The sequence below is a fragment of the Odocoileus virginianus genome, chromosome 18, assembly GCF_023699985.2.
Source record: "Odocoileus virginianus isolate 20LAN1187 ecotype Illinois chromosome 18, Ovbor_1.2, whole genome shotgun sequence".
Taxonomy (NCBI): domain Eukaryota; kingdom Metazoa; phylum Chordata; class Mammalia; order Artiodactyla; family Cervidae; genus Odocoileus; species Odocoileus virginianus.
Window position 1 is genome coordinate 2,865,335 of NC_069691.1, and position 20,542 is coordinate 2,885,876.

Sequence of the window (20,542 nt, forward strand, 5' to 3'; positions counted from 1 at the left end):
CTTGGCCCCTCCCACCTGGACCACATGGAGTCCTGATTTAAGAGGACTTTGTATAGTCTGAGGCAAAACGCAGGACTAAGTCAGCGCCTCTAAGCCCCTACATGGGATGTCTCTTTGGAACACTCGGGCCTGTGACACATTCCTGGAGGGAGCGGCCTCACAGCTGCCGTCACAGCTGCCAGGAGCAGGCTGGGGCTCCCCCCCTGCGTGGGTGGGACGGCACAGGCTGGAGGGCTTCCTCTGGGGACTCTGAGTGAGCTCACCCTCACCCCTGCGCTCACTGACTTCATCATCCAAGGCTGCTTGGCCAACAGCCCAGGCGGAGGGGCTTTCTCCCAGAACAGGCCTCGGGGGCCCCAGGCAGAGTGGGGGATGGGTGAGTCGCAGGCCTGGCCCTGCTCCCTGGAAACTGAGGTGCTGGTGGAGGGGCGGCATCATGAGCTCTGAAATGCCAGAGGATCTTTAGAAAAAGAGGGTGGGCCGAGGGTGGTGGAAGATAGAAAAATGCAAGGAAGTCAAGCTTTTTTCTCCATTTGTTTTTTGGCAATCCCACTAGAGAATTCCAGGAGGTGTGCAGATGACATCATGTCTTACAACTGAGAAATCTCAGTAATTCCGTGAAATGGAGTCTCTGCCTACCCTGTATTTCTTATGGAAACTGCTTTGTATTTACACGTTTAAAGCTGTATTTTTGTCACATTTAAATGAGGGTTTAATATTCTTAAATATCTACCAAAAGTAGATTACAATGCATGAAGGTCCCATAAGATGAACTTCACTTTCTCAGCATCACAAACAGTTGGAATACAGAAAGTCCAGGGATCGGGGGTGGATATAAGTAAGAAGGTACAAAAAAAGTTTGCTTTAAAAAATTTTTAAAAACTTTAAAAATTGAATTTTTCCTGTCAAAGTCCAAATAACTGTAGCCTAGGGAATCATTGAGATAGAGGGTTTGTATGCTCATTTCCTTGATGAGAATGATTTCACGCACAGCTGTCTAACCGAGTGTGTGTGCAAGAGACTCAGCATCACACTCACAAGCACACACACCCACAGGAACAGACACACAGCTGAATTTTGTTGTTCTAGGCACTTCATATCCAAGTTCTTAAGTCTGCCACCTTCCCATTCCACTGGACAAATATTACTTCTTTGGAGGGAGGACATTTTCCTCAAAGAAGCCCTGGTTGACGACATTCCCTGCTGGGAAGTATCTGGCCACGACAAAAGAGGACCCGTCACTTGCAGACGCCTTCCCCACTCCCATCTTCTTTGTATTCTTCCATACCATGGCTGTGAAGTGTCCTGTAGGAACAGGCATGGGGAGAGGGAAACGGGCTAGTTAGCAAAGCCTGGAGAATGGTGTTTCAAGGGACTCTGGAACTCCTGCACCATCCTGCCATGTGGGGGGAAGCTTGATCTTCAATTGCCAGTCAGAAGAAGGAGACACAAGACACACTAATTTTCTAACACATTGGGTCCTCTCAACTAGCCATATAGACCCTACACATCTCACTATCCAATGCTCAAAAGTTTCATGGTCTCCTAGAGATTATGGCAAAGCCCAGTGACCCCAATAATGAGGTCACCCTACCTTGCACCTACTTCCACCCCTTGCCCCAACCCACACTTTCAAGGTCACCAACGATCTGTGTTCCTTCCCAATGATCACTTATTGTCCTCATCTTACTTGACATCTCAGGAACATTAATAGAATAGATTCCTGTCCCTTTCAAAGGACTCCCCTCTTTTGGTTTCCTCTCGGCATTCACCCCGCATCACTCCTCTTCCTCCTCCTCTTCCGTCTCACTTGTGAATACTGGAGGACCTGCATTTCCCAAGGTTCAATCCTGGGCTTTTTTTTTTCTTCCTGTTGCCCTCTTCAGACAATTTCATCTTTCCTTGGCTCCCAAATATCTTTCTCCAGCCCAAATCTTTCCTCTGTGTTCCAAACACAACTACTTACTTGACATTTCCACTGGGATGACTCACAGGCATCTCACATGTAACCTACCCAAACCTCACTCTTGATTTTGGTCTCTCCCGTTTCCATGACCAGTACCTCTGTGCACACAATCCTCAGAGTTGCTCTGCATTCCTCCTTCACCTTCATTTCCCCACAAACCCTCATTCAATCCTGAAAAGTCTAACTTCAAAATACATCTCTAGTCCTTTCATTCCCAAAACCATGGTCTCAAGCATGAACTTTTCGCACTTGGATCACTGCAATAGCCTTCGCCTGACTCTCCAGCATCCACCCTTGATTCCTCAATTTACGTTCCATTGATGTAGCCAGAGTGATCATTTTGAGACATAGATCATATCTGTTTACTTCTCTACTTAAAAATCCCTCCATTGCGTCTAGCTGCACCTAAAATGAAAGTGAATGCTTTGGTCCAGTGGCCTCCTTTCCATCCCTTGAACACATCCTGTTATTTCTTACTATGGACCCCCTGCACGCACTGGCCGCTGTATGCAATGCTCATCTGATGACCAGTGTTTTCTTGTCCCTTAGGTCTTGGCCCAGATGTCACTTGTTTAGAGAGGCCTTTTGCAATCACTCTTATTTCCTGAACACCTCCCTCTCAAGATGGCCTTGCTGTACCGTTTCCCACCCTCACAGCATTCTTACCATTTGCAGTGATATACTTGTTTACTTGCTAAGCACTTGGCCCCTTCACTAGGCTATGAGCCCCATATGGGCAGGAACCAAACTGATTTATTTATCAAAGTATGTGCAGTACCTGGCACAGCCTAACACATGGAATGTGAAATAAAACTTTGTGGAATGAATAAATGGAATGAATGAGTGAATGAATGAAAGGCATATGGAAGAACCAACCTGGACTAAGTTCTGCCGTCACTGGAAGTGCAGGCCTTGTACGTTTTGAGCTCTTTGAGACCCAGACAAGTTAGAGCCTCCTTCGGTTCCCTCTGCTCTGAGCTACATAGCTAAGTTCCTTCTTAAGATATTGCTGGCCCCTCCCGACGCTTCTGTGGCGGCTGAAGCTTCCCAGTATCATTCTCCCACTGCTCAGGCTGCCTGCCCAGCACTCACTGGTCTTTTCCAGCTGCTAACACAGCTTAGCTTCTAACTCTGCTCTTGTTTTGGGGTCAAAGAACTGATGCTGTAACGTACTCTTTGCTCAATGACCATAAATTCTCGTCTCCTGGGAGCAGAGATCAGGAGTTCATCCTTTCCACCTTTACCACTGAAGATTCAGAGAGATCCTTTGACAGGTCAGTGGGATATTTACTTCCATGTCACAGAATGGCATTCATTTTCTAAAAACAACCCTGAAGAGATTATGTTTCCTCTTTGAGAGCAGGCACCATATGTGTGTTCTTGGTACACAGTAGATGCTTAATTAATATCTGATGAAGAAAGGAAGAGACAGAGGGAAGGAGGAAGGAGGAAAATTGTGATCAGAGTAGCTAAGCTTCCCACTGGATGGTTAAGAAAGAGGGTAACCACTTTATATTCATTAAGATGGATATTATTTTTTTTAAAAAAATAACAAATGTTATTTGTTGATGGGGATGATGGGGAGAAATTGGAACCCTTTTGCTTTGCTGATGAGAATGTAAAATGGTGCAGCCACTGTGGGAGACAGTATGGCAGTTCCTAAAATAATTAAATATAGAATTACCATATGATCCGGTAATTCCACTTCTAGGCATACACCCAAAAGAACAAAAAGCAGGGACTCAAATATTTGCACACCAATGTACATATTATTCACAATAGCTAAAAGGGGGAAAGAAAACAACTGCCCATGGATAAACAAAATGTTGTTGTGTAAGTAGAATAGTCAAATTCATGGAGAAAAGTAGAACAGTAGTTACTAAGGCTTGGACAGGGGCTGGCGGGAAGGGACTGGTGTTATTGTTTACTGGGTTCAGAGTTTCAGTTTGGAACGATGCTAGCGTTCAGGAGATGGATGGTGGTGACGGCTGCATAGCAATGTGCGTGACTTAACCCCAGTGAGCTGTATGCTTAACGATGCCTAACATGGGGCTTCCCTGGCGGCTCGGTGGTAAAGAATCCGCCTGCCAATGCAGGAGACGTGGGTTTGATCCCTGGTCAGGAAAGATCCCACGTGCCTTGGAGCAACCAAGCCTGTGTACCACAGCTGTTGAGCCTGCGCTCCGCAACAGGAGAAGCCACTGCAATGAGAAGCCTGCGAATCACCGGTGGAGAGCAGCCCCGCGCTCGGCAACTCGCGAAGAGCCCAGGCAGCAAGGAAGACCCAGCACAGCCCAAAACAAAGCACATAACAGTTAAAAAATTACAAACAATGGTTAAAATGGTAAATTTACGTTGTGTATTTCACCACAAAATGAAACAAACAGAAGAAGGAAGGAGACAGGGCTGGTATCCACTCTTCCAGTCAGGGAAGAGACAAAGCTTCCCACTGTGTCTCGTATTTGGTAAGGACTAAATAATCATTCGTTGATTAAACTGTTTTTCTCCTATAGATGAACTCTATTTTTATAATTTAAAAAAATGTATTTATTATTTTTATTTGGCTGCACTGGGTCTGAGTCAGAACATGTGGGATGGAGTTCTCTGAACAGGGAACCTGGGCCCTTTGCACTGGGAGCTCAGAATCTTAGCCACTGGACCAGCAGGGAAGTCCTCATTTTTCTAATTTTTAAATGTAGGCATTATTTCTTTGTCTACATCTCTAAAAGATCTGTGATTACTAAAGTCTTTATGAAAACAACCAAACATAAACACTGACCTGCAGGACTGGTGTGATATAATCAAAGCAAGAATTAAAAGCAAACAAACGTTAACTACGGTTATGCATCCTGACCATTTACCCTTAAGCTCAGGTTAACTATTGCTCAGTACACCCTGAGTCTCACCTCAGAAAAGAGGAAGCACTATTTTCCAATTCATCCTTGGTCCTTAAACTTTTAATCACATTTCTTTCATCTCCAGCTCTTCAGCAGTTTTGCCAGGTGTCACTGCTTCTATGGACTGTCTTTTCATGAAGGCTCACACCCTTTTGCCCACAAGCCTTTTCTCCAAGAGACCACATGCTTTGGCCGCTGACCTACCCACTGTCTCCATCACCCGTAGAAGGAAGAGCTGCCGTTTATCCACTGGTTGCCAAGAAAATGATTACAGACGCCACATGCACACCAACAGAATGAATGTCTGTGGAAGCCTTTTCCAAACAGATAAAACTAAGTCATCTTTCCTCTGACTGGAGAGGTTTCTGTCTGCACACAGATAATTAAGTCTGGGTATTTAGAGATGAATTACAGGACACAACTTCCTTAGCAACCATCAGATACACACTGGTTTCTAACTCTAAACTACTAAGAGCTTCCTTCTTTTTCTTTTTTTTCCCAAAAGGATCACATCCTCTTTCCTGCTATGGACCCAAACTTTCCAGAATATACATCTGAAAAACACATTAAATAAGTTACAATATATCCTTGCAAGAGAATAAAAGAGAAAGCTCTTTCCCTATTGATATGATACAATCTCTGCTAACCTGCCTGTGAAGAAAGCAAGTGTAAAACAGATCACCTACCTGACAACAGAGTATTAAAAAAAGGAAAAACCACAACTTTTGGTTTGAATGACTCTAAAGGATACACAGAAACTGGTATTACTGGTTGGGAGGCAAAGCGTTGAAAGTCAGGGATGGAACGAAGACTGTCCACCTTATACAGCTTGCAAATCTCATGTCATATAAGCGTAATACTTATTCAGAATAAGTCAACAAGCCTATGCATTAAAAAAAAAAAAAAACCAAAACCCAAAATAAAGGACCTGCAAGAAGCTATTTCTCAAAAAAAAAGAAGCTATTTCTCTCAGCACAAACAGAATTGTGTCCTTCCTCACAAGACTCTAACCTGGATAGGGGTGGGGTGGGGTCCGGGGTATTTTGAAGGCTCTTTCACCTACAGCATGGGCCCGGGTCAGGGACGCCCTGAACCATGGTGCAGTGAGAAGCAGCTCTAGGGGTGGCTGATGCAGCGGGGACAGGCCTGAGCATCTTTAAGAGTCTTGCAAAACCCCTGCTTCTACCACCACCCAAAGCTGTGCTCCTGTCCAAGGGTCAGGCTCTGTGTGACCTCAGCCATTGCCCACTGGTGCCTGGGATGGAGTAGGGGCTGTTGGCTCTAGGCGTTTCCTCTTGAGGGGTGGGAGATGTAGGATAACAGACAAGACAGAGGGTCAGGGATCACGGGAAGTTGAGACCAATCCCCAGCTCTGACACTGGAGAGATTCCTGCCTTGGAGCAGGGACCATGGAAGAAGCATCAGATTGAAGACAGAAGGTAAAGAGAAGTCTTTTCCCCTTTCTGGGCCTCAGTTTCCTCCTCTGCAAAATGGGTGGAATAAAGCCCCACCTTCAAAAGGTATTGCAGGTTGTGGAGGTGGAGACGCTTTTTACTATCAAGTGGCGTGTACACACGAGCAACACCAATAACTTGCTCTGACACATGTGTGATTGCTCGTGAATCTTGCTCACAGGATGAAATAAAACATCTTCTGGACAGTGACCTTTATGAAAAGAAGACCAAGTTCTGCCTACGCATCGTTGATCACTGCTAGGAGGCTGTCACTGTTGCTGTTTCACCTCTCAAATCTAATTACCGCAGAACCAGCAGTTCTCTCCCAGGGCCTGGCTGCAGCCTCCTGGTCCTGCCCCACAGGACTGAGAGGAAACGCCTCTGTTCAGACGCTACTACCTCTGCCCACACGATTGCAAGAACCCCTGCCCCAAAGGGTGAGCACAAACCACAGGAAACAGTGACTGGCTCTGAGAACATGTCACTTCCTCCTTCTGAAGAGTCCTCCAGAGGGTGGGAGGCTGTCAGTGTCCCCACCCAAGGGTGGGGAAGAGGAATAGCAGATGGATAGAGAATCCTCTGTTCAGTTCCTCTGGTGCCTTCTGGTAAGAGGAACTCCCAGCTGCTTTGAAACCATCCTGGGCCCCGGGTGGACGTGAGTCAGTTCTGAGGAAAAACGAGCCTGGTGAGGCCTGTGAGGGGCAGAGGGGACCCGGAGCAGCTGCCTAGGGCTTTGGTAGGCTAACCATTCACTGCTCACATGGGCAGTCCATGGGAAAGTCTGGATGGTCCCATGGCCGGCTCCCTGCATCTAAATCCCGGCTCTCAGAACGTCCCATGGAGGCCACCGCCCTGTGCCTCTCCCTCGGGGACAGGGAAGGACAGGGCGCCGACCCAGGTTCACGGAGCTCATAGTGCCAGAGCTGAGACTGGATCCGAAAGTCTCTGCATTCCAAGCTCACCTGAACCACACACTGGTGTGCAAAGCAGCAGGGAGACTACTTGGGAGGTTGGGAGGAGGGGGTGTGGGGGGGGGATGTGGGGGCAGGAGGGAGGAAGGTGTGAAGACCAGGGGAAGAGTCAGTGGCTCCGCAGCTTTCCTGATGGCCCCAGGAAGCCACTGGCAGTTTAATCAGAAGAGCAGCATGGACAGGGAAGGTCTCAGAATACTCTGGCTCCTGGAGAGCAGGCCCAGGAGTAGGATGACGGATGCCACGTGCTGAGGCACCACTCCTGAAAGGACACAGTCAGCAGCTTTACAGTCCACAGCCTCTTCACGCCACACTCCGGGCATCTGCAGCAGGAGCCGGCAGCTTGGGTACTCTTGGATGGAGGGGTGTGTGTGTGTGTGTGTGTGTGTGTGTGTGTGTGTGAAGAGGTGGGGATGCTTTTGCCCTCTGGGCAAAGTCAAACCAGAGAAATATGGAAGAAGTAAAACAGAAGGAAAGTGACTGATTTTCAGGGGGTTAGTTCCTCTGAAGTCAGACCCAGACTGCAGCCCCGCCCCGGGCCAGGTCACTGCTGCGTCCACATCACTCACCGGTCCCAGAGGTGAAGCCAGGCTGCTGAAAGTTGTAGTTCTTGATCTCACTGTACCATCTATCAGCCACCTCCTTTCCTGTAAGGCAAAGACACTGCAGACAACTCAGCAGCAAAATGAACCGACTCCCTATTCCTTCCATCTCCCATTAGCCCCAAAGCACCCACCCCTCAAGTGAGACATTTCATGAAGCACTGACGGGCTGACACATGGGGATTCTTGCCCTGGAGCACATCCAGGCTGAAGGGAGGGCCTTCTTGGGGGTTGGGAAGAGCCCTGACCTGAGGTTGGGGGGCCTGTGTCTGTGTCCTTGCCCTGCCACTAACTGGCTGTGCAATCCTGGGCAAGGCCTGCCCAGTTCTGGGCCTCTCTACAACAGGACTGAATGCAACATACTCCAAGGGCTTCTAACAATGCTGTGAGCTTTCCGGAGACTCTGCCTTCATCCCACCGCAATGCTTGCTCCTGAAACATCCACAGGAGGAAGTGTAGTTGGGCTGGTGGGTCAGGGTCTCTGCTGCAGGCAGCAGGGCCCTCTCCTGGAGCATCCACTGTCACAGCATTCCCCTGGGAGCAGTGGAGCTCAGGGCCAGAGGGCTAGGAGCCTTGGGCCTCAGGGCAGTAAGTCTTGAACTTTAACAAGTGCACGAATCACCTGGGGCTCTTGTTAAAATGCAGCTTCTGACTCCGGCAGATCTAGGTGGAGCCTTGAGTCTGCATTGCTAACACACTTCCAGGTGCTGTGGCTGATCCATGGACCACACCTGGAGTGGCAGGGCCTCTGAGAGCAGTGGGAAGCTTTTCAAAATTATTGATGTCTGATACTTATCACTGTCTCTGGAGGAGAGATCAGGCACTATACTTTCTAAAAGCACCACGGAAGATCCCAGGGTGCAGCGAGGGTGGGGAACTGCTGCCCTAGAGGCCACCCACCCAACCCCTCTTAGTAGGGATGGGGACACTGGGGCCATGGAGGGTAGCAGACTTGCTCAAGGCTCCACGGGGAGCCAGCGAGAGGCTGGGAGAGAGCCTCATCTCCTGCTGGCTCTTTCCCGCCCCGCTCCCTTCTCCCCATCGAGGCCCACAGCCTGAGCCTGGGGAGGGGCTGCGGGCCTCGGGCTCTACCTTCCTCAGGGGCAGGCCCATGCTTCTCGTGGAGCTCTGCCTGGAAACATAGAGGACTCCAGGGCCTCCCTGGGGAACCCCCAGGAATGTGAGGCCAGGGAGGGAACAGTCATTCTCCTGCAGGGGAGGGAGGTGGTCAGATTGCGAGGTGGCTCTCTCCAGCATTTTTCCTAAAAAGCCACGCCAGCACTGCCAGAGCCAGGAAGTCCACAATGTTTGGTCAGTGTGGTGGGATCACCATCCAGGCTGTGACCTTGGGTGAGGAATTGCCTTTCCCATTATTATTACTTTGTCCAACATGGAAAAAAGCTCTATTGCACTTCTCTCATGAAAACAGTTAAGCCACAAGCACTGAAAAGACTTTTGGAAGAACGTGAGGAAAGTAAAATTCTTCTGTAACTGGGGATGCTGCAGCGCCCACAGGGTCAGGCTGAGACTCGGCACAGAAACGGTCTCTCCCCCGCCCCCACTCTCAGCTGGGAGTTCTTCTGCAGGGGGTGCGGGGGCGGGAAGTCTGACTCATCTCTGTGTCCCTGGCACCCGGCACAGGCCTGGCCCTGAGCTGGCCACTGGAGCCCTTATGGTGAACTGCAGTCAGCCCCTGGGGGCAGACAGAGAGCTCTGGGCTTCTGTTCCCTTTCGGGCAGGTAGCGCATCATGCAGACACTATGAGGACCCTGAAGAGGACTTCAGGAGGAGCCTGAATACTGGATGTCCCAGGCCCGGCTCAGGCAGTGGGTGGGAAGCTGAGAAAGGACCCACCTGTCTGATCGTAGGATGCCCATGCCAGGTTCTCTCCACACTGGCCACGACTGGACTCTGGGCTGTGCTTGAGGATCCTCGTGCTGGCCAGGGCCTCTGAATACCTGCAGGAGTCCACGGTGCTCCCTTAGAGTGTGTACAGCCTGGGGAAGCCTCCAAAGCAGGAGCCCTAACCTAGTATGGCTGAGCTTCCGTCCCTGCCCTGGGCTCGGGCAGGCAGTCAGGAGCATCACACCTGCATCACTTCTAAGGCCCTGCTCCAGTTCCACTTTACCGAGGAGCAAACTCGGGCTCAGAGGAACAATGGGACCTGCCCGGGTAAGTGGCAGAGGGGCTATTCAAGCATGGCCATGTTTGCCCTGCAAGCCCACACCTCTCCTGCATCCTAGAGCCTGTCTGTGACTGCCGCGGCGGCAGCGCCGTGAAGGGCCGGGGGCGCTGGGGGGCACTCACTGCTGAGCTTCCCGGTTGAGCTTCTTGCAGAGCTTCAGTGGGGGGACACCATGCTGCCTCCGGTACTCATTGTGGGCCTTCAGGACCTCGTCGTTAAACTGCTTGGAGGCTGCAATGAGTTCAAGATGGAGACCATCTCAGTGAGGAGAAAAGAGCCACGGGAAGAAGGAAAGTACCCTGCGGGCTTCAGAGCACGGCCCAACTCAAACCTGAAGTCACACAGCCAGGCTTGCTGCCCCAATCTCTGCACACCAACACCCCCGGGACGATGTAGGGCCCCATGGAGCATGTAAGGAGTCTGGGTCTTTATTCATTGCGATGGGAAGTGACTGACTGGGGGAAGGGGGTGAGCTAAGGAGATCTCTGTTTCTAGAAGACCCTGCTGGCTGCTGAGTGGAGGATGGGCAGAGCAGATGGGGGGTGCGGGTGCTGGACAGGGAAGAGCAGGACATCCGAAAGAAAATGTGTGGAGACTGGATATCTCAGATGGGACCTATGGTACATGCTACGGGAGGACTGGGAAGGGCTGCAGATGAGAGCTCAGAGAGAACAGGCCTGGCCAGGGTGCAGGGGTACCCACACTGCCCCAAGACAGAGGGGCAGATGGAGACAGGAGGACCGACCAGGGCAGGACAGCATCAGGAAGTGGAGAGAGAGGGAGAGTGTGGGAAAGAATGCTGTGGTGGGGGGCTGTGATCAGCTGGCCCCAGCAGGTGAAGGAAGGTATGCCCAACTGGGTCCCAACCTCGGAAGGGGCAAGGCCAAGGGGGCTGGAGTTGGGAGAGGAGAAGTGGTGAAGTCAAAGTTAGGCCAGGTCAGCAGGGGACAGAGGTCATATCAATTCAGATCTGAAATGGAACTTCATCTATCCCACATCCTCCATCCATCTCTCCATCACTCATCCACCCACCTACTGACTCATGATGTAAGCAGCAGGATCCAACCACCCATCTATCATCCATTCAACCCCAACTCATCTATCTGTTCATCTGCTCTCCGAGTGTGTCCTCTGTGCCAAGTCCCGTACCATATGCCAGGGGTTCGGACAAGTTACCTATGTCCTTCCCTCAAAGAGCTCCCACCCAGAAAGGAGAGAGTCTTGAGAACAGCAGCCAGCAGTGTGGCAGGCTCAAGGCGCAGGTGAGCATAGCTCAAGAGGAACTTGGAGAAAAGCAGCCTACCATGGTCTGGGGGATCAGGAAGGTGACCCTGATTTGAGGCCCCACAGATGTCTGAACAGGAGCTGGCCAGGCTGAGACTCTGAAGGTGCTGACCTCAGCCTTAGGAATCTGGGAGGATGGGAGGACCCCTTGCCATCACCATGGAAATGGTTGAGTTACGTGTGAGGGCCACAGGGGGTCCACAGAACTGAGCTAGTCCCCTCTGGCACTAGCCTGTCTCTGAAGCCTGCTGTGGGCAGAGGGTATAAACCAGAGGATGAGAGAAGCAGCCCTCCATCCACTGGCCCAAGTCACTGTCACCAGCCACCTTTCTCCTCCTCTGAGGTCTTTTCCCCCAGAGGCCATGGAGATGAACCAGCAGGGGTCCTCTTCCCCTCCCTCAGCCAGATCCCTCAGGTCTCCTGGGCCTTCAGATTGAATCCCCTTGGGTTGCTAGGGGACTTGAGGGAAGAAGACCAGGGCTTGCCCTCTGGAGCTTTGGGCTAGACAGTGACCAGGAGAGGGAAGGAAACTGCAGGCCATGCCAGTGGTGGGCAGTGGTCATAACCTCCAACACTCTGGGGACTGGCGGGGCAGTCTGGTGGGGTCCAGTCATAGTGATGGGAAGTGCGACAGGGATGGGAAAGGGGTGCCAAATGCCAGGATGTGGGAGGTCTGGATTGACAGGCAGAGACGGGGAGACGCTATGACAAAGGCATGGAGGTGAAAACTGTGGCCATGGTAACAGGTCATAAGGCAGAGGGCGGAGCTATCAGTCCTCAGGCCTGCGGAGAGCGAAGGTGCTGTTGAATGAGTACAGAGTTTCAGATCTGCAAGATGAAACAGTCCTGGAGATCTGCTTTACAACACTGTGAACTCACTTTACTAAAAAGTGGTTAAGATGGTGAATTCTATGTCATGCGATTTTTACCAGAATTTAAAAAAAAAAGATTTTGGGGGACTTCCCTAGGGCCCCAGTGGCTAAGACCTGGCACTCCCAATGTGCAGGTCAGGGAACTAGAACCCACACGCCACAGCTAAAGATCTCACGTGTCACAACTAAGACCCAGCACAGTCAAATAGTAAATATTAGAGAAAAAATTGGGGTTTCACATGTTACTGTGGATAATGGAGTCACAGAGGCTTTTAAAGAGTATCTCAGGTGGAAGTGGCAGGAATCACAGCAACTCATGGGGCCCACACTGGAGCCTCACTAACGGGACACTAAGGAATCAGGAGGGAGGCGTGGTGGCCAGAAACCCATGGCTCCTGGGCGATGTGCTGCTTGCCCTACACAAGCCGTGTCCAGCTGCAACTCTTCACCCAGCCCGGCCCCCAGCTTGCATTAGAGGCAGGGACACTCTGAAGTGTGTACAGAGGAGGTGATGAGGTGAAGAAGGGGCTGGGTATGTGGTCTCATAAGGGATGGTAGCAAGAACTGCAGAAGATCAGACTTTGGAAGATGCGGCGCAGGGCCCTGCTGAACTCTGGGGCCCCACAGGGCAAAGCTGGGAACAGTGGGTGGAAAGGCAGGGTGACGGATTTCAGCTCAGCCTGAGAAAGATCTCCATCTCCACCAAAGCTTTCTGAAGACTGAAAGTGCTACCTCACATGGCCGTGAGCTCTCCAGCACTGGGGGCATGCAAGCAGGTGATGCCTCTCAGAGGAATGCAGGCAATGGAGGCCCAGTCAGATGACTTTTAAGTCCCTTCCAATCCTGAGGGTGAGGGTGAGAGGAGGCAAGATGACCGACTGACCCCAGACTTCCAGGAGTTCAGTGTGTGTGTGCATGCACGGGCGAGTGTGGGTACCCACAAAGTGGTAGAGGGTCTCTATCTGAGTGACAGGCCTGGCTAGGCCCACCCTAATGTCCCTTCCAGCTCCTATGTACCAGGCAGGCCCCAGCGGGACACCACGAAAGACGCATGGATCTGAGTGGCGTGGGCAATGGTGACCACGGATGTATCAGGGAAGGCCCCCTGGAGGAGGTGATGAGGGGGCAAAGGCGCAGGAAGGGCCAGGGCCGAAGGGGTCTGGCATACGTGGTGCTGTGAGAAAGAGGTGGTGTTATGGGGAATGGGTGGGTCACTAAGGCAAAGCCAGTTTAAAGATAGCCCTGTGATACAATGGACTCTGGACTGCTCAGGCCCTGAAGTCTCCTTGGCAGTGAAAGCGAAGTCTCTCAGTCGTGTCTGACTCTTTGTGACCCCATGGACTGTAGCCCACCAGGCCCCTCTGTCCATGGGATTTTCCAGGCAAGAGTACTGGAGTGGGTTGCCATTTCCTTCTCCAGGGAATCTTCCCAACCCAGAGAAGGGACATAAAAGGCTGCTGAAAACTAGGTCACTGCGTTCCCAGAATGTGGGAAGTACTGAAACAAAAAGTGAAAGTTCCAGCACCAGGGTTTCTAGGAAGGAGTCAGCAGGGTCGCCCTCTCTGCCAGTCACTGACTGGAAAGCCTGGGGGCCCCATAACCACACCCCTGGCTGATGCAGGGGTTCCCGCCCACCCCAGCAGCCAGTCCCAGCCCAAACGGGTCCTCTGAGCAGAACCCAGCCCCGGGGAGGCAAGAGACCTCCCAGGGACCACACCCAGCAAGAGACACACCCACTTCTGTAGAAAGGCCTGAGGACAGATAAACAGAAGAAAAAGAGGCGTCACAGAAAACCCACCCATGCCTGCATCAGGCGGGGGAGGTTCGATCCCTGGGTTGGGAAGATCCCCTGGAGGAGGGCATGGCAACCCACTCCAGTATTCCTGCCTGGAGAATCCCACGGACAGAGGAGCCTGGCAGGCTACAGCCCATGGGGTCACACAGAGTCAGACGTGACTGCACACAGGCTGGCAGACGGAGGCTCAGAGAGGCCATGCAGCCTCAGGGGACCAGCCTGGAATGAGGGAGGGCCTTCCTTCCGCTTGGCGGCCAACCATTTCTGGGTGCCAGGCCTGTGTATCATCTGATTTACTTTTCACCACCTTTGCGGGAGCTTTCACCACTGTACCCATTTTTTGGATGGGGAAACAGGCTCAAGAAGATAATCTCTGTCCACGTTCCCACAGATGGTCTAGGGGTAGGCCCCCAAGGAGGGGAACCCTGCCCTGGACCCCAGCCCACTTCAAGGGTCACCAGACAGAGGAAATCACTGAGAAAAGGGGCCAGCAGACCTAGGAGGAGGATCAGGCCCAGTGAGGTTGACGCTGCCTTCAAATCTTTGAGGGGAAAGAGGAGGAAGAAGGGAGAGAGAAGAAAAGAACTAAGATTTCTCAAGTGCCTGCTCTGTGCTTTGTAGCCCTTTGCAGACAGACCTGCCCGAGTCGGCCCAGAGGAAAGCCACGGGCTCCAGGGTGCACGCGGCTGGAAGGGGCTGCCTGAGAGCGGCTCCCGCGGCCAGGGGCGGGGGCAGGCCAGGGCTAGGCGGAAGACAGAGGCGTCTTGGGTGGGGCTGGACTAGGGGCTCTCAGAGGTCCTTAGGGCAGAGCTCCTAACAGTGGGATAAAGACTCTGAGGAGGTCCGTGCCCCTCCTCCCTCACAGCTGCTGGCTGGAACCGACCCCTCCCTCAGCATTCATCCCCTTCTGGCCTCCCAGAGCCCAGCTGACTCATTTCTCAGCCCTCTCCCGGCCCAGGACCTGCAGGGCCAGAGCAGGAATTATGAACAGGCCCCTTCTGTCCCCTGGCAAGAGGCTAGAAAACCTTTGGGGCAAAGCTGGTTTTGCTAGTTTATCAGGAAGGAAAGAATAAAAACTTGATTAAAAAAATAAAAAGAATGAGTTCCAGATGGGTAGCGTTTTCAGCTTGGGTTCCAGGAAATTCAAGCGGCAAATCCCAGCTCTGCCTTTTATTAGCTGTGTGATCTTGGTAAAGTTGCTAAATCACTCTGTGCCTCATTTCTTCCATACACAACATGGGGATAACAGTATCTACCTCATAGGGTTGTTGTGAGAATTAAATCTTTGTAAATGCTTTAGATCAGATCTGGAACAAAGTGAACAAACTATAATTCAACTAAATGTCACCTATAAGTATTGTCATTACCGTGGGGCAGAGACCCATTAGCCTCGCTTTGGGGGGAACTCCCCTCCCTGATTTTACTGGGAGCAGAGCTGCTGGTATTTAACTTGGTCTTTGATGACCTTTTTCAGTACCTCTGAGCTCATGTACTTACTGAGTGAAAAAGTGAGCACAAGAACAGATGAATGAGACTCTCATAGCAGCACTGAGGACATGGTGCTTCTCATTACAGACAAGGAAACTTTGGTCTTTGGGAGGACATGTGACATGCCCGAGGTCACACAGTGAGTCCACACTGGAGTCAGACCCAAGAATGTCCCTCCCTTGCCCTGTATCTCACACACTTTCCACCTTACATACTTCTTCCAGACCCCAAGCAAGAATGACAAGGATGTCCCAGGGCATGCCTTAGGCTGCCCCTGTGTGGGCGGATGATGGTCGCAGAAGAACTGAAGGAGGCAGGGCAGGGAGAGCGCTTGTTTCGCCAGCAGAGAGGCGGTCTCTCTCCAGCCCTGCCCGCCGCCACCCAGCCTGCCTGCCAGCACGCTGTCGTTTCCTCATCTGTGTGAGAAGGAAGGATGACATCTGTGGTTTTCAAAATAGCTTAAAGCAGGGAAACCCTTTTTTGAACCTTTCTTTAGAATCAACAGATGAAAACAGAACAACTGTGGGGACTAACCTGCCCATGCAGCCTTCCCCTGCAGAGGCGTGAAGGCCCTGCTCTGTAGAAAATTCCTGGATAATATGGTCCCTGGAGGTCTTTCTGCTCTGATGACCTCTGGGGCTAGGGGACGTGGATCGAGGGACAGTAGGATTCTTAGCGATAGAGAGTGTGTGGCTGTCCTTAACGGCTGGAGACCAGGCTGAGAAGCAGGGTGACAAACGGTCAGTGTGGCAGACAGGTCAGCACCCAGCTGGGAAGTCAGAGAGCAGGGTGCAAATCTGTTTGTCCACTGCATGAGCTTGGGCAAAGTACTCAACCTCTGTAAACCGTTCAGCTGATAATAAGGGCCTCACAGGCTGTTACAAAAACTGGTAACACATATGAAACACCCAGCTTCAAGCCTGGCACACAGTAGGGGCTGAATGATTGGCAATCGCTATTGTTAGGGACCATATTAGAGGCTTCCACTGAGCCCCAAGCTATTGCCTTTCTCTGCTCAGCTGCAAACTGAAGTCCAGCAGGAAGATGTGGGCCAGGGGCTGGACCTAGGAGTCTCTGAACACTGGACTTCCAGACTTTAAGCTGTGTTGGTTATGAGACACTTTTCCAGCAATGCCCACTACCCCAGTAGCTCTGCTGTATATGTGAGGTTAAAGATTAAAAAGAGATGGGCCCCTGTGCAGTGATGAGGAAACTGAGGCCCAGAAGGCGCAAGCTCCTTACGAAGGTCTTTACAGAACCACAGAGACCCCCTCTGTGGATGCACGCCTGTGATGTTGCCTGTCCTTTGGGCAGACAGTCCCAGGCCGGTGGCCTGGAACGTCAAGTTTGGGCCCGTGTAACCCAGAAAAGTAATTTTCTCTTGGGGACCCTTAGGGGAGCTGGATACTGTCCAGGGGGCTCAGAGTCTTTGGGGGAGATGAGTAGAATGCATGTGGCTAAGGGCCAGTATTCTGGAAGGTCCCCAGGTCTGTGGAGGTTAACCATGGGAAGGGGGCGGAAACTGCCTGAACCGGCTCTAACGTGCTGACACCATCCTGGAGACTCTGCATCTCCAGTCCTAGAAGGTGTCATCACCTTCCTGCACCTAGACTCACACCACTTGACCTTCCCTTCTTATTCACAAGTTAGTCACCAAGTCTGCTTGAGGCTACCATCTTGAAAGTCCATCCCCGCTTCTTCTCCAGTCCTTTAGATGTTTCTGTTATCTCTTGCTTGAGTAACTGCAAAAGTTTCTCCCTGACCCCTACCTCTGCTCCCTCTCCAGCTGGTCCACCCTCCACCCTGGAACAATTCTGGTCCCAAAGCTTTTAGATTAATGCCTTTCAATGGCCCCCCAGGTCTCACAAAAGAAAGTCCAAAGTTCCGAGAGTCTGACCACCTCTTCCAAGAACCTTCACTGGATGCTTGGGAAAGAGACCCACCCCCCACCCCCAGCCCACCACAAGCTCCCACCGCTCTTCACCTGCACCTGTCTTGTGGCTTGGATCGCTCTCCACCTCTTGCTAGAGCCAGGTAGTGCCAGTCTCTCCCATAAGCAGCTTTCTGATGCATTTTATAAACCACACAGACACTCCTAAGGGCAGGGGCCATGCCCTCTGTAGCTCTAGGTCCACAGGTTGACACAGAGCTGACGGATGATGGAAGGGAAGAACGAGGGAGGGAAGCAAAGATGGAGGGAGGGAGAGAGGGATGGATGAGCAGAGAAAAATGGGCACCCAGCAGTTCTGGAAAACTGTTTCTTAGGAGAGAAGCCAGGAACAACTGATTAGAATGTAGCTTTAGATAATTTGTGGACTTCCTCTTAATCTGTAAAGAAAGGGACTAATTTCCCAAATAGGGATTTCAAAGGGCCCTCTCACATCTGCCATGCTCTCCCCCACCCCACCACTAGCCTGTTCTTTAACTGCATAATAACTATGCCACCTTTCCAGACTGCAAAAGACCCGGGGGATGATCCCGGCCATCTTCTTTGTATAAACGAGGAAACAGGCACAGAGAAGGAAAAGACTTTGCTCAAGATCACACAGCAAGTGACTAGCAGAGCCAGGGCTGAAAGCCAGACCTGCCACTGCAGATAAGGCAGGCTAGGCCCAATGCCAGAGAAAGCCACTCCTCCAACACTGGTACCTCAGAAGTCCAGATCTTGAGGACAGATTCAGGAAGAGACCCAACTTTAAACCACCTGAGGCTGACAACTTCAACTTTCCATGAAGTGGGGCTTTTGAACTCTTCACAATCTGTTCATTCAAAAGCCTCCTGTGAGGCACGAACCATACTAAGAGAGACAGGGGTCCTGGCTGTCAGTGAGGGGGAAGGATCCAGTGCCATAGCTGAGTGCAGAGCCAAGAAACGGGTGATGGCCAGCTCCCTGAGAGCCCCACAGTGGAGCTGAAGAGTGTGTACTATGGGATGGGAGTTGTTCGAGAATAACAAGAGGAGATCTGGGTTTTAGAAAGTTCACCGTGGCAGCCACCGTGGTGAGGATGGGCAGCAGACAGGTCAGAGAAGGGGGAAGCCTTTGTGTGTACTCCTGTGTAGCCTGAATCTGGCACGGGGTGGGAGTGGGGTGCCTAGAGGAGAAAGCACAACGATAGAAGAAAAGGATGCTCAGAGCTGTCTTTTGCAGGGTTGGTCGGGCAAGCTGCTTTGCATCAAGAGATCTTGTCACAGTTCTGTGGCTTTTTCCAACTCTAACCCTGTCCTGAAACAAAGCAAAAGCCACGCCTTGGCCGGACTCAGCGTTAATCCCATCAGCGCCTGGAAGCCCTCCCTGACGCAATCTCTGGCTCGCAGACGGGAAGACCCTCCCTCGGTCTCGCCTTCGCTCCCTCTCTCCCGGTGGCCCGACGGCCACCTCGGCTTCCTGGCTGCCCCGGAAACTGCCCGCTCCGTGAGCCCCTCCATCCCGCACTCTGCGGTCCCACAGCGGCCGGAGCCGCGTCGCCCGGGCGGAGGTGGTCGACCCCCTCCCCCTGGGGATCCAGCCAGCTTTGGGAAGAGTGACAGCGAGGACCTCGGAGCCCCGAGCCATCCCCGCACCCGGGTCCTGCTGGCCCGGCGGGCTCACCTGATTTGCCCATGGCAGGCTCGGCGCGCTGCTCCGCTCCCGCTGCGCTGCGCTGCGCTCCCTCCTGGCCCGGCCCAGCGCGGTTCAGAGCCGAGGAGGCCTGGCGGCTACAGCCCCTCCCCCGGCGCCGCCCGGCCCCCGCCTTATAAGGCAGCAGCAGCTGCAGGAGGAGTTGCCGGGGGCCATCCCGCCGACTGCCTGGAGGAGGCACCGCGCCCCGGCGCCGCACGCGCCTCCGGAGAATTTTGCCCGCCTGGGGCCGCTCAGATCTCTCCAAGTGCGGACGGGAGCCCTGGCTACTGGCCCCCAGCTGCCCCTCTCCGGACCCCGAATGGGGGTGCAGACGGAAGCCCGCGCCTCCTACACGGTTCTTGGTAGGCTCAGAGACCGATACGCTAAGGGGACCGCAGGGCTCGCTGTGCGTCACGAACCCGCGTGACCAGGGCTTGGTGCTCTCCCTGGAGCGACTTGACCCCCACAAACCCCGAAGGCCCCGGGCTCCGATGTACCTCTCGTCCTCTCCGCAGCACACACCCTCTGGTGTGGGTCTGGGTTGGAGCAGGGCCCTTCCCAACATGCCCTTCCTACTTCATCCCATGTTCCAGTCAAATTAGACTTATGAGGTGGGGGGTGGGGGTCCTCGCCGAGTGGCTTGCGGATTCTTAGAGTCTTGGTTCCCAGACCAGGGATCAAACCCCGCCCACGGCAGGGTCCAAACCGCAGATTCCCAACCACTGGACTGCCAGGGAGTTACTCAAACTAAAAAAGCTTAAGATCTTGGCATCCGGTCCTATTACTTCATGGCAAATAGATGGGGGGAAAGTGGAAATACCGGCAGATTTTATTTTCTTGGGCTCCAAAGTCCCTGCGGATGGTGACTGCAGCCATGAAATTAAAAGACGCTTGCTCCTGTTGCTATGACAAACCTAGACAGCATATTAAAAAGCAGAGACATTATTTTACTGACAAAGGTCTGTGTAGCCAAAGCTATGGTTTTTCTAGTAGTCCTGCATGGATGTGAGAGTTGGTTGGACTATAAAGAAAGCTGAGCGCCGAAGAATTGATGCCTTTGTGCAGTTGGAGAAAACTCTTGAGTGTCCCTTGGACTGCAAGGAGATCCAACCAGTCCATCCTAAAGGTAATCAGTCCTAGTATTCATTGGAAGGACTGATGTTGAAGCTGAAACTCCAATACTTGGGCCACCTGATGCGAAGAGCTGACTCATTTGAAAAGACCCTGATGCTGGGAAAGATTGAAGGTGGGAGAAGAAGGGAATGACAGGATGAGATTGTTGGATGGCCTCATGACTCAATGGACATGAGTTTTGGTAAACTCCGGGAGTTGGTGATGGACAGGGAGGCCTGGCGTGCTGCAGTCCATGGGGTCGCAAAGAGTAGGACACCACTGAGTGACTGAACTGAACTGGACAGCAAGGAGAT

The 20,542-nt window shown here is 52.2% G+C and overlaps 1 protein-coding gene across 2 annotated transcripts; it reads right to left on the bottom strand.

Annotated features, from left to right (window-relative positions):
* Positions 1–688: 688 nt before the first annotated feature.
* On the bottom strand, positions 689–19,557 carry GLIPR2 (GLI pathogenesis related 2). Of its 2 annotated transcripts, XM_020878226.2 has the most exons (5): positions 19,104–19,210; positions 10,198–10,306; positions 9,745–9,848; positions 7,858–7,935; positions 689–1,305 (listed from the first exon to the last, which is right to left on the bottom strand). In XM_020878226.2, the coding sequence occupies exons 1-5, from the start codon at positions 19,114–19,116 to the stop codon at positions 1,145–1,147; spliced, it is 465 nt and encodes a 154-aa protein (XP_020733885.1). In that variant the 5' UTR covers positions 19,117–19,210; the 3' UTR covers positions 689–1,144. The 2 variants fall into 2 exon arrangements, with proteins under 2 accessions (XP_020733885.1, XP_020733886.1); XM_020878227.2 differs by lacking the exons at positions 7,858–7,935; positions 9,745–9,848 and having other exon boundaries at positions 19,104–19,557.
* Positions 19,558–20,542: the final 985 nt, after the last annotated feature.

Bases quoted from the DNA above. Each gene is read 5' to 3' on its own strand.
- GLIPR2 (XM_020878226.2), bottom strand. The intron at 7,936-9,744 runs GTGGGTCCTTTC...TTTGCCTTACAG, and splicing joins GGCATCCTACGATCAGACAG to GAAAGGAGGTGGCTGATAGA. The intron at 1,306-7,857 runs GTGAGTGATGTG...CTGTTCCTACAG, and splicing joins TGGCTTCACCTCTGGGACCG to GACACTTCACAGCCATGGTA.